We start from the raw sequence: 11,666 nt of genomic DNA, 5'->3' as shown, positions 1-11,666 counted from the left end.
AAGCGTCACAATAGTTGTATATTAAACCTATGCAACATAATGACGTATGATTCAGTTTCCAGACCAAATGTGTCCAATATGACAGCTACTGGACGTGGGGAGGTTGCTATCTCATGTGTTCTGCCGAGCAGCTGCAAAGATGCTTTGGTAAGCAGACAGCTGCCATCACCGACATTCCAGGGTGAGCCATGAAATGAAACTTTAGCCTCTTTGTCAATACAAGTTGAAATGATCCCCCACTGGGTCACCTCTGATACGCGCTTCATGAGGCTAAAACAAAAAAGCACTCTTTGCATAAAAACACCAATTTGATGAGAGAATAGAGTCAAACCTCCAAATTTTCAGTTGTATTCCGGTGCTGTTTTCCAGATTTCAAATAATCCCCTTGGATCTTATACAAAAATAGCACTCATAGCAGACATGTGACAATGAATAATACGACATTTCCACTGAAAACACCTCACATGACAGTGAATCATTCAGGGATGGATGAACAGTGTGGAGAAGAAACCATCAAAATAGATTTTTTTTAATAACTTCCATGAGTAACCAAGTTAAATACAAAAGTTTTTGCAGCCACCCGCCAGAGCAGAACAGATTCTCCATCGGTCTGATTTACAGGTGTCATGCAGTGATGTAGTTTATCTTCGCAGAACAGTCAGAGGTGTTTATTAGCTTTCACACATTCCAGCTGCTCTCATTGTGGCCTTTTGCATCCAACGTCCCTCTGAACTGAAACGCCCCAGGTAGCTGGCCTTCAGCCTCCGTCAGGGGCAGCAAGGCTCGAGATGAGTGCCTGTGTGGCAGAGCCTGCTGTGGAGGTGGAGCTGGCTCAGCATCGCAGTGCTCTATGAGCGAAGAAGGAGGCAGCAGGTGACCATACATGGTCCCCGCTCTTGGAGGCTCCAGAGGTGGGAAGAAATACCTGAATCAACAGGACGACAGATACACAGACGGGGAGGAGACGATAGAATACGAGGGAAACACATAACAGAAAGTAAAAAAAAACAAAAAAAACGATTAAACAGAGAAAGATGGCGGCTGCAGACAGTGGTGACAAAGCCCAGCTGTCACTTCAGAAGATAAGCTGAAGACAAACATGCCTGATCCAGAGTGAAATTTTAAAACAAACATGCAATTTATGTGCACACAGCTCTCACCCTGAGCTTGTAGGTGACTAACACACATTTCAAATGGATTAACGGAAAAGCGCAAACAGGCAGATGAAGAGGAGACGTTAGTAATATGCAGGATGTTGGTATGTCTTTGGAGAGGTCAGCTGCCGCTGGGGAGGGACAGACGGAGCTCTCTTCCAATTCCTGCATGCAACAAGCAGCACAAAAGTGCATTATTTATTAACAAAACAACATTCAACGAGGATGTGGAGTGCAAGATATTTTCTATGCGGTGTAAACTTAGTAAGCATTGAAAATAATGGTAAGAATTCAGCCCTGGAGCAGTCATGTAAAAGGTGCTACAGAGGTCATGACCTGCAAAACACTCAACAGAATGTACGATTAAATCGGGCTTGTATATTTCTCTGTTATGTCTGTTATAAATAAAGCTGATAGGAAAACCCAGCAATGCGTTCTGCAATATCTTAGAACCCCCATTAAAATATAGTTGTTATGGAAACTGCTGGAACACTGATACAATCACATCCTCAGTACGCAGAACATCAGCGGTAAAAAGGCATGTACAGCAGAATCGAAGCTAAATATAAAAATAACTGAATAAAAAGGGTATTTTTTACTCATTTATTCCGCATGTGAAATAAACCAACATTTACGGCAAGTTATCAAACCTGTGCTGACAAGATCCCAAAACGTTTTTATATATCAAATCCAATATCTGATAGGAAAACATGAAAAGGAAAAAAAAAAAAAGCTAATTTGGGTCTAACTAGCTCAAACCAGAAATCTTACTAGAAAAAAAGTTAATATTTATTAAAAATTGAATCCACTTAACAGTTTATTAGATTTCTGATATGCTGAATGTGTTTAATTAAGAATAGTGCCACACTGCCAAAAATCCAACATTAGCCACTGGAATTACACACAAGACTGAGTGAACCGAGGTATTGGCTGCTGAAACACTGTGTTAGAGGTTAGGCTCAGTTTATATCCGTTACCACCTCAGCTGTGTTCACATGAATAAAGTCTGGGCTCTCCGCAGCCACGTTACTGCGTTTGCTTGATAACCATTTGTCCTTCTCAGCAAAGAGTTTGGCACCACTCTAACCTGACATTTTGGATTTGATGTGATTGCTGCATATAAAATTAATCAAACCTCAAACCACCGTCCCTCAAGATGTAGCAGTTCATCTGATTTGTTCACGTTAACATCAGAAACAGCTCCGATCGTAGGCGCGCAACGGCTGCCGCCTTTGAAATAACAATCACATATTGGATTTATACAAAAACAAGTTTATTATCATTACTTTATATACCAAAATGTTTTTTTTTCTCTCACACTGACAATGTAAAGTGGGACCACTGGCAACTACAGCACACATCGGTACAAACAGGAGGTATCATTCATGTTGTTTGGAAAAGCAGCAGCACACAGCCAGCTCCGCGGGCCTGGTGCCGATACCCTGGGTGCCGGGAGCCAAGCTCTTTGCACGAGTGCAGCGTTTGGACACTGTGGGGTCCAGGTAGTTGGTCAGTGAGCAGCAGCGGTCCGAGTCAGTGCGAGGCGTGGTTAGGTTGTCAGTTCTGACCGGCTCGGTTTTAGGGGGTGGGTGAGTGCCGCACGGATGCACCACACCACCTACCTTCCTGCTGACATGCCGTTCAGGGCGTTCTGAGAGGTGTGAACGGAGGAGCCCACGATGGTGCTCATGGCCGTGGGCTGACCCGACGAGCCTGTGAGCGGGCTGCCGTCGCCCTTCAGGATGCCCGTGCACTTCCAGTTGTCCATGTAGTTGGCTGAGAAGGAAAAGAAGCGGCAATGTCACCGAAACGGCGTCGGCAACAACCTATCCAGCAGCTTTTAAGATGCAGTTCACTAGTGAGCATTCTGCACGTGCTAATGACAGAGTTGTACCTTTCCAGAGGCGCACGCAACCGTCGTCCCCAGAAGAGGCCAGCAGCGTGCTGGTGATGTTCCAGCTCACGCGCCACACCTGAGAGTTGTGGTTGTCAAACTGAGCCACAATCTGCAACTCAAACTTGGTGGGTCCCGAAGACGTGCTCTCCTTCCTGTTTGGCGGATCACAGTAATTAACACACAAGCCAAATACTGCGGACTCTGCCGACGCCTCGTTCACACACGCACAAGATGAATCTGCGCTGCCAGATTTCATCCTGCCACTGCCAGTATCAACTCTGGATCAGTTAGCAGAGCAAGGAGCCGCCATGTTGTCACTGCTCTGGTGTGCAAGTGTGAAAAGACCTTCAGAAAAGAAAATTAAACCTGACCTCATTGGAACGAGCTTAAAGATTCTGACGTCTTTAGTGGCGATGGCAAGCACGTGGAAAGACCTGCCGAGGTTTGGAGCGAAGGCAATGTCGTGAACGGCGTCGGTGACTGTCATCAGTGTCTCGGCTTTAGCATATTTCCTTTAAAACAGGGACATGTCAAACACGTCAAACTAAAAGATTATAATAAATTGTATAGTTCCAGAGCAGCTCCTACCTTGTGTTTTCATTGTATTCATAGATCTGTACTTTCCCACCGTACGTTACATTACTGTCGTCACTTCCCACTGCAAACATCGGCGGATGTGCACGAGAGCTGGATGGTGGGAAGAGCGAAGGAAGTGTTACACTGAGGCCCCTTTTAAGACCATTGATCAATTTATTTACCTGTTAGTTGGATTCATTTCTCATCGATGATGAATTTGACTCTACAACCTAGAAATATGAATATTATTTAAAGGAAATTGGCTCACCTTGAAGGGTTCCAAGAGATGCAGCTGCAGCTGAGCTTGCAGGAGATCTCATGCTGCAGAGACCACTGGCTCAGGTTCATCACATCCGGAGCCTCGTAGATCCTCACCACTCCGTCTGCAGAGCAGGTGGCCAGCATCAGGCCCATGTGTTTGGGGGCAAACTTCACATCAGTCACTGAGGTGCGGCTGTCCACCAGGGTGGTTCTCTTGATCTAAAAATGAAAGCTGTGGGTCAAACTGTGCCTAAATGACCCACTGATACACATTCCCAGCTGTGTTCAGTTACAAAATTGACAATTGTAGGGGCTCAAATGATAGTTTAGGTGCATGTACAGATATGAGAGTAGTACAAACCCAGTGGCTCAGTCCTCTCTGCTTGTCGTTGGACTCTCCTACAATTTCTTCCCAAACAGCAGCTGTCCTGTCAAAGGAGCAGGAGGCCAGAACCTGCCCAAATTCTGGATGAGCCCAGGTCACCCTCCAAACTGACCCGCTGTGTGTCTGCAGAGAAAAGAGATTTGCTCAAATTGACAAGCCCTGCAGATTATAGGATGTCTACGTTAAAAAAAAGACGTGCAAAAATAGGAAAAGTTATATAATGTATAATTACGTTATGCAAGCACACTGGCAGATAAATTGTTTTACCAGGAAAGCCTGTACAGGTTAAAATAGGATCAAGCAGCATCAGGTGATTTACCTTCCAGCTGGCAGTGCAGTGCCACTCTCCGCTCTCACTTTTGTCCCAAACCTGTCAATAACAAGTGTTCAGCACACTTTCAGAGTGTGTTTTCGTGTTGTTGTGCATGGTTTATGGTGGCTAAATCTACATCTCAACCTGACTTGTAAGCTACAGCCCCATAAACAAACTAGCTAGTTTTATTGACAAAAAAGCACTTGAGAGATCGAATCTAGCCGCTGTTTTGGAATTCTATAATACTTTCATCTGCCCACCGCAGATGAAATAAGAACGAGTGACTCCATTAGGAATTTTGATAAAGGGTGTAAAACTGCATATTTTGACAAGCAACATTCGGTGGCTAATGCTAAATTAGCTCCCTGGCTCCAGGTCGATTCACCGGCCGTTACCTTGACACTTTGGTCGCTGGAACAGGTCGCCATCCTCCGGCCGTGAAAATCATACGAAACATCGTGAATGAGATCTTTATGATCTGCTGCGATACTACGCGCCACAAACATGACTGACCCGACAGAATAGCAGAAGTACTAGTTACACGGGTAAGCTAGCAGGCCCGTCATGTGTTCACTTGTGTTTGGCGGGTCCTCGCTGTGAGTCGGTGCGCTACCTGGCGGTGACCGCCGGGTGGCGCTTTTTAGCAGCATATAGACGGAGAGAGAGAGAGAGAGAGAGAGAGAGAGAGGAGAGAGAGAGAGAGATAGATAGATAGATAGATAGATAGATAGATAGATAGATAGATAGATAGGTAGGTAGATAGATAGATAGATAGATAGATAGATAGATAGAGATAGATAGATAGATAGATAGATAGATAGATAGATGAGTTGGAGGTCCATTTTCTTAGTATTTGGGAAACTAACAAGGCGATTGCGTTGAATAAAGTACAACTCCACTAATGTCGTTGCAGTAGTGCAAGAAATAAACGTTTCCGACAGGATTCAAAATGCAAATCCAACAAATTTTCAAGTGAAACTGGCCATAAAGACGGGAGAATATTTTATTCCTCTCAAGTTATTTCAAGACAGCTCAAGTACTTGATCTAAAAAAAACCGTTCAATTATTGTGATCATTATAAAACAAACTAAACAGCGTTAAAACGTGCTGTCTAGTGGTGAATGTGAAACATGCTCCGGGGCTCTGGGAGGAACCTGCTGGCTGGAACACGTTGTTGCGTCACGCGAACTGGCAACGGGGCTGCGCGTGCGGCGCGTGCGGCGCGTGCAGGAGCAGCAGAACGACTCCCCGCAGGGTTCCGCACTTCTGCTCAGATGGCTTTCAGAAAGGACTAAGTTGGTGGACGGCGCTTCGAACAGTCCGCGGCTCATCCTGCAAGTGTCTGGGGACGCTGAGCGCGTCAACATGGAGCGAGAATTTGAAGAGATAGATTCTTCCGGGAAATGGCAAAACCTTTACAATGTGAGTCGGGACCCCGGGCCTCTCGTGTTTCTATGACGATCGGCTGCTCGCTTTCTGGGCTAGCTAGCTAGCGACCTAGCTGCCTTCACAGTTCGCCCGCCGCACACGTTTCCACCGCAGTTTCACATTTTCGGGCGTTTTGCGCCGCGGCCCGTTGCGTTGTTGGAAGCGGACCCCGCCGGGGCGCCGTTCGCGCAGCGACGACATTGTTCATTCTCGCCGGTTGTAGCGGCCGACTTCCGTAGCTAGAACAACGTGCAGCGGCGGCGTTCGGAAGCTAGCTAAGCTGTCTGACGCTAACAGACGTCAGTTGCCGTTTCTGAGAACTCGTTGGTACTTCTGGAGAAAAACACATGCGCTTTACCAGCAGCTGCCCAGCACGGCGCTTTCGATATCCCCTATATCGCCTATATAAATACGGATGCGAATACTTTAACGTGCTGATTACCTGTCTGGCCCTCCGTGTAATATTAAATTTGGATTTCTAGGTTTGGTGGTAGGTGCCATACCTGTAAATGGTTTGCGTCTGTTGGAAGTCCCAGCGGGGTTATTATTGTCTGTAATTACACGACGTCATTACAAATGATTGTTATCGCAGAGTTCATGTGGAAACTTGGTTCATTTGCACCACTGAAGCTGTGTTTGTTCTTTAAAGATCTAAAATCATTTTGGATCAGCTGATTTTTGGCACTGTGGGAATCGCTGTCCGCATGTTTGTTTAGCGAAATAAGGGCTTTATTAATATCGTTGTATTTATCAAGCACAATCAAGGCTCATGTTTTATTGAGCACCTACGAAATATTTGCAAAAGTTGAAATAGATTTAAGGCTGCCGGCCATATGAACCCAGCAAACCCAAACTTGCACATTTCACCTAGGAAGAAAGAGTTTGCGCATTCTAATGAAACTGGAAATTCATGGCGAGACCTAAAGATCAGGATATTAATACAGATTCAGAGAGGATATAAAGCCAGTTGAATGGAACTTTACACCTCTGATCAAAAATTAGAATCCTTAATTCTCTGTACTTTGAGAAATGATTTTTAAAAAGAACAGAACAGCGTGCATACTCTGATTTTTAATGTTACTCTAACACACATTGTGTGATGCTACTTATGTTAATCAGGGTTATGCCATGTCTGCATTTGTCAGTTTGATCAATATTAACAATACTCTTGCACATTTTCTTATTTTCTATAAAAGGAGATCCGCAACCAAGCCAGCGAATACCCTTACAGAGTGGCGAAACTTCCCCTGAATCGGAATCTGAACCGCTACAGAGATGTCAGCCCCTGTGAGTCTCAATGCAGAGGAGATTATTGGGCTGAAATTGCCTCTTGTTCGGATGAGATTTGTGAGTGATTGTTCTGTGGTCCCCCATCAGATGATCACAGTCGGGTCAAACTTGAAAACTCAGAAAACGACTACATCAATGCAAGTTTAGTGGCGGTGGAAGAAGCCCAAAGAGCTTACATTCTTTCTCAGGTGGGTGCATGACTGTGACTGATGTGGTGTGCACAAGAACACGCAGAAGTGGTGAAAGTCTCCTGTTTCTTTCTAAACATTGTTCTTCAGGGCCCTCTGAGGAACACCTGTGGCCATTTCTGGCTGATGATTTGGGAACAGTGTTCCAAAGCTGTTATCATGCTCAACAGAGTGATTGAAAAGGGATCAGTGAGTACACGTTCGCACCGGAGACGGGAATTGGTGATGCTGAGGCAGACGGTGGCATAAACTGTTATTGTTGCTGTCATTATTCTTCCGTCTTCAACAGGAAAAGTGTGCACAGTACTGGCCCACCTCAGAGGAGCTACAGATGTCCTTCACAGACACGGGCTTCGTCGTCAGGCTGCTGTCGGAGGAGGACCGATCCTATTACACCATTCGAGTTCTTCAACTGCAGAACACAGCGGTGAGAATGGGGGCTGACAGCTCTGTCTTTTTTTCCTCCACATACCAAGTGAAGAGGTAACACTTCAAAAGTAACATAGCTTTAGTGTAATTAAACCTGTTGGAGATGAATTCCTTCAATTCCTCCAGCCTGCATTAATTACTCTAACCTCCACGACCGACTGTCTGAACGTGTCCCGTCTTGTCTTGAATGGTTGGAGCTACATTAATCGCCACATCTGTGATTTCAGTTCAGTCTGCCCAGTTTCTCCAGTCAAGGTTCCGGTATTATGTTTTGTTTTTTAATAGACGAGCGAAACCAGGAAGATCTTCCATTTTCACTACACCACATGGCCGGACTTTGGTGTCCCGGAATCTCCCGCCTCCTTCCTTAAATTCCTCTTCAAGGTCCGGGAGTCTGGTTCTTTGGGCCCAGACCATGGTCCCTCGGTGGTGCACTGCAGCGCTGGGATAGGGCGCTCAGGAACCTTCGCCTTGGTTGACACCTGCCTGGTCCTGGTAGGTGTGGTGGTGATTGGGGGCAACCAGATGGAGTTACTGTTAAAGAGAGGAGCTGCCAATAATTATATTGAAAACAAAGTCTTATTACACAAGAGATTCAAGTTGTAGCAAGACAGGAAGTTGAGAGGATGGCTTTATTTTTGGTGCAACAGATCTGCAGGGAGCGGTTGTGGCATGTTGGGGTGTTTTATGGATTGTATAAGGAATTTCAGTCCCTTTTTCTCCTTTTAAACAAATCACTTCTGCCTCCAAAAAGATCTCAGCCTTTAGCAGGCTGTTGGGACTGAACTTACTGTGTGTGGGGAGTTGAAGCTTGATGTACTGGCAGAATGATTTTATTTATTTGTTTATTTATTCATCTGAATGTTCACATATGCTGAGCAGGAGCAAAGTTTAATGCACATTGTCCACTGTGTGATTGGGCATGAAACAAATCAAATGCTTGAATTTTGAATTGAAGATCAGGCCAGGGTTTCGAACAGTTCTCAGAAATCTTTAGAACTCTCAATAGTTTGCAACAGGCAGGATCTTTTCAGAAAAGAGGGAAAAAGGGAATTTTCTGAAAGCTGCGGGTGGAGTCCTGCTGTTGCTGCTGTTTAGACTGAACTCTCTGCTTGACTCACTGGACAAATCATTAGTCTTCAGCATTGAACTTCAAAATCATATAGATCATTGTTTTGAATTTAGATGTCCAGGAGGAAGAACCCATCATCAGTGGACATACAGAAAGTTCTCCTAGACATGAGGGAATTCCGAATGGGCCTGATCCAAACTCCCGACCAGCTGCGCTTCTCCTACATGGCCGTCATCGAAGGAGCGAGGCTCATTCTGGCAGACAACGCTGAGGCACAGGTAGATGTTTCAAGACCACACTTGTTTGGAGAAAAAAAAGTGTTTTGTTCAGGCTGGTGGTACAAATTTCACCTCACAAATAAGCCCCAGGGCCCAGGCCAGTGAGACAGGCCTCTCTACAATGAGCCCATTGTGCCGTCTATTGTCAACAGATCGACTTTATGGGCTGAAACCAAGTTTACTAAAGGTTGAAATTGAACAACAAGGGCAGGTAAAGCTGTCAGGCTGGAATGATTTATGGTTTTACCACACTGCAGCATTAAAATCTGACACTGGCCACACTTCAACAATGTTTTACAGTTTATTTACCAAAAATAAATTCCAATTTTGTGTATAATGGTTAATACAGTGTGAAAGGGGGGAAAAAACAATTCACTTTTACATTTGACTCCATTAGCAGATCACACAGGAAACAGTGCCCAAAGAGCCAGTGGAACCTCATCGTCCTCCACCACCCCCACCCAGACCTCACCTGAGGGACGAGAGGCCCAACGGTCAACCGTGCCCCCACCAGGAGCCTCAGAGCACCTCTGGGGACCAGCCGCAGGAAGGAGAGCCAGCAAGTCAGGACGACAGTGTCGCAGAGAACTCTGGGAAGTAAGTGTCAGCTAGCAGAAGATAATGCTCACTTCCCTGCTTCCGTGTTTGCAGGGAAGTGATAGTCATAGTTTATTAATCCCGAAGGTGTTTGGTACCGGGGACTGTTGGTATTCACCGCGTTGACTCTCGTTTCAGCGTGAGAAAGCGACACCGTGAGGAGAGGATCGCCAGCACTTCACAGAAGATCCACCAGATGAAACAGAGACTGAGCGACTCGGAGAGAAAACGAGAGAAGTGGTTGTACTGGAGACCCATTCTGCTGAACATCGGCGCCGGGGCAGCTCTGGCCATGGGCCTGTTGGTGTGCTGGATGTACTCCCAGTGAAGCCCACTGGGCCAACTAAACTGACTCCTATTTTGCACCAGTACCTGAAATTAGGTACTTCTTTAATTAGAATTAGCTTATATGTGCATATTTATTTCTTAAGGTCAAAATGTGGGAGCGCTAGATCCAGTGTTTGTGTATATTTTCTGTATAAGATCTTAACAAAGATAGTAACATCTCAGGATCTCGGTGCCAGCACGATGATTTAATTTTCTTTCCTCCTGGTTGCTATTGATGATTGTACTGTATCATAGCTAAATGCTTTGAAAAATCTTACTAAAGGTGCAGTACAAAGCAAAAAAAAAAAACAAAAGAAAAAAGTGAGTTAGGTTAGTTTTTGATTCTTTTCTTTGTAATTTTCACGTGTGTGCTCGTTGGCGGACACTTATTCAGACTGACTTGTGCGGACTGTCCCTCGTTGGAAGGAGACTGGCATTTCTCAGCCACAGCATTCCTTTGATTATTTGTTTTGAAATTTTTATTTCACGCATGCATTACAGGTTTTCCAGAATGTCCTTTGTTCTTCCGTTCACATTCTGCAGGGCATCCCAAAAGGCCATATATATATTTTTGTGCGACTGGACGTTTAAATGGGGAGCGGCCTTGCAGATGTTGCGATCTTAGCTCTGATGTTAACTGTTTCCTGTCATATGTTCATGATTGTTGACAGGTTTTTGATTGGACAGAACAAGCTGCAGAGTTCTGGATGCTAAGTTTGGTGTATTTTGACCCACTGGATGGGTTTGTGTGTCTCTCTCTTCAGGTTGTCCAACTGATATTTTTGAGGAAACCAAAGCAAAGCTGTCTGTATCGGTAATGCCAGACAAGCCATTCGTTAACATTTGATGTCATTATATGGAATGTAATATTTGTTTACCTGAACCCGAAGTCACATTGCAATAGTCTGCGAGACCTCTTCATTTCCACCTGTATTATCACTGGATTGGGACCAATCTATAGCTTAAATTGTGCAATCTATTAGAGCTGAGCACCTTGCATTAAAGTCAAGTTTGGAGGTTGTAAGAACTTTTAATGTGCCTTTAAATTAATTCCTGTGAACAGTGAGTGCTCCAAGATTTCCTACGATAAAGGTTTAGTTGAGCCATTTGTCCAACGTAATGTTTGCTTTGTAGCCAGAGGTGTCACACAGTGAACATATATCCGTTGGATTGAATGCCAAATGTTTGAGTGGATCGTTTTTTGGTTTCCTTATTACTACTGTTTAACACGACTTGTTCATTTGCTCAGTTATTATTTCGCCACCAAATGAAAAGGTTTGACCATTCCACTTATTTCTGTTTTTCACACAAGGCGTCAGGTGAGTTCTGCAAACAGCTGAGATGCAGCTGAATAGTTAAGAAAACAAGATACACATTCAAATAAAATTAATCTTTTTTGATACTAAATGAAGCCTGTGTTTTTCTTTAGCATTTGCTTCTAAAGCACTGAGTGGGTTTTTTATCTCCCTGC

At 44.7% G+C, this 11,666-nt stretch overlaps 2 protein-coding genes across 7 annotated transcripts; one reads left to right on the top strand and one right to left on the bottom strand.

Moving 5' to 3' along the window:
* Window positions 1-499: 499 nt before the first annotated feature.
* Window positions 500-5,202, bottom strand: seh1l (SEH1-like (S. cerevisiae)). 3 transcript variants are annotated; one of them, XR_008952246.1, is made up of 10 exons: window positions 4,982-5,200; window positions 4,593-4,643; window positions 4,250-4,396; window positions 3,896-4,107; window positions 3,640-3,738; window positions 3,423-3,563; window positions 3,049-3,203; window positions 2,777-2,930; window positions 1,161-1,319; window positions 814-925 (listed from the first exon to the last, which is right to left on the bottom strand). XR_008952246.1 is itself a non-coding variant. In XM_057044208.1 (9 exons), the coding sequence occupies exons 1-9, from the start codon at window positions 5,090-5,092 to the stop codon at window positions 679-681; spliced, it is 1,317 nt and encodes a 438-aa protein (XP_056900188.1). In that variant the 5' UTR covers window positions 5,093-5,202; the 3' UTR covers window positions 500-678. The 3 variants fall into 3 exon arrangements, 2 of the variants coding, with proteins under 2 accessions (XP_056900188.1, XP_056900189.1); XM_057044208.1 differs by lacking the exon at window positions 1,161-1,319 and having other exon boundaries at window positions 500-925; window positions 4,982-5,202; XM_057044209.1 differs by lacking the exon at window positions 814-925 and having other exon boundaries at window positions 935-1,319.
* A 564-nt stretch (window positions 5,203-5,766) lies between these two features.
* On the top strand, window positions 5,767-11,602 carry ptpn2a (protein tyrosine phosphatase non-receptor type 2a). Of its 4 annotated transcripts, XR_008952247.1 has the most exons (10): window positions 5,769-6,008; window positions 7,211-7,301; window positions 7,392-7,492; window positions 7,583-7,681; window positions 7,782-7,919; window positions 8,207-8,416; window positions 9,107-9,271; window positions 9,424-9,482; window positions 9,669-9,868; window positions 10,007-10,165. XR_008952247.1 is itself a non-coding variant. In XM_057044211.1 (9 exons), the coding sequence occupies exons 1-9, from the start codon at window positions 5,952-5,954 to the stop codon at window positions 10,194-10,196; spliced, it is 1,251 nt and encodes a 416-aa protein (XP_056900191.1). In that variant the 5' UTR covers window positions 5,767-5,951; the 3' UTR covers window positions 10,197-11,602. The 4 variants fall into 4 exon arrangements, 3 of the variants coding, with proteins under 3 accessions (XP_056900191.1, XP_056900190.1, XP_056900193.1); XM_057044211.1 differs by lacking the exon at window positions 9,424-9,482 and having other exon boundaries at window positions 5,767-6,008; window positions 10,007-11,602; XM_057044210.1 differs by lacking the exon at window positions 9,424-9,482 and having other exon boundaries at window positions 9,672-9,868; window positions 10,007-11,602.
* Window positions 11,603-11,666: the final 64 nt, after the last annotated feature.

The sequence above is a fragment of the Takifugu flavidus genome, chromosome 10 (assembly GCF_003711565.1).
Source record: "Takifugu flavidus isolate HTHZ2018 chromosome 10, ASM371156v2, whole genome shotgun sequence".
Lineage (NCBI taxonomy): Eukaryota > Metazoa > Chordata > Actinopteri > Tetraodontiformes > Tetraodontidae > Takifugu > Takifugu flavidus.
Note: the sequence above shows the minus strand (reverse complement) of the source record. Positions and strands in the feature narration are given on the sequence as shown.

Excerpts from the sequence above, each read along its gene's own strand:
- seh1l (XM_057044208.1), bottom strand. The coding sequence starts at position 5,092 with ATGTTTGTGGCGCGTAGTATCGCAGCAGATCATAAAGATCTCATTCAC. Across the intron at positions 4,644-4,981 it reads CCAGCGACCAAAGTGTCAAG|GTTTGGGACAAAAGTGAGAG; the intron begins GTAACGGCCGGT and ends TGTTATTGACAG. Across the intron at positions 3,204-3,422 it reads TTTAAGCTCGTTCCAATGAG|GAAGGAGAGCACGTCTTCGG; the intron begins GTCAGGTTTAAT and ends TCCGCCAAACAG.
- ptpn2a (XM_057044211.1), top strand. The coding sequence starts at position 5,952 with ATGGAGCGAGAATTTGAAGAGATAGATTCTTCCGGGAAATGGCAAAAC. Across the intron at positions 7,920-8,206 it reads TTCAACTGCAGAACACAGCG|ACGAGCGAAACCAGGAAGAT; the intron begins GTGAGAATGGGG and ends GTTTTTTAATAG. Across the intron at positions 9,869-10,006 it reads GTCGCAGAGAACTCTGGGAA|CGTGAGAAAGCGACACCGTG; the intron begins GTAAGTGTCAGC and ends CTCTCGTTTCAG.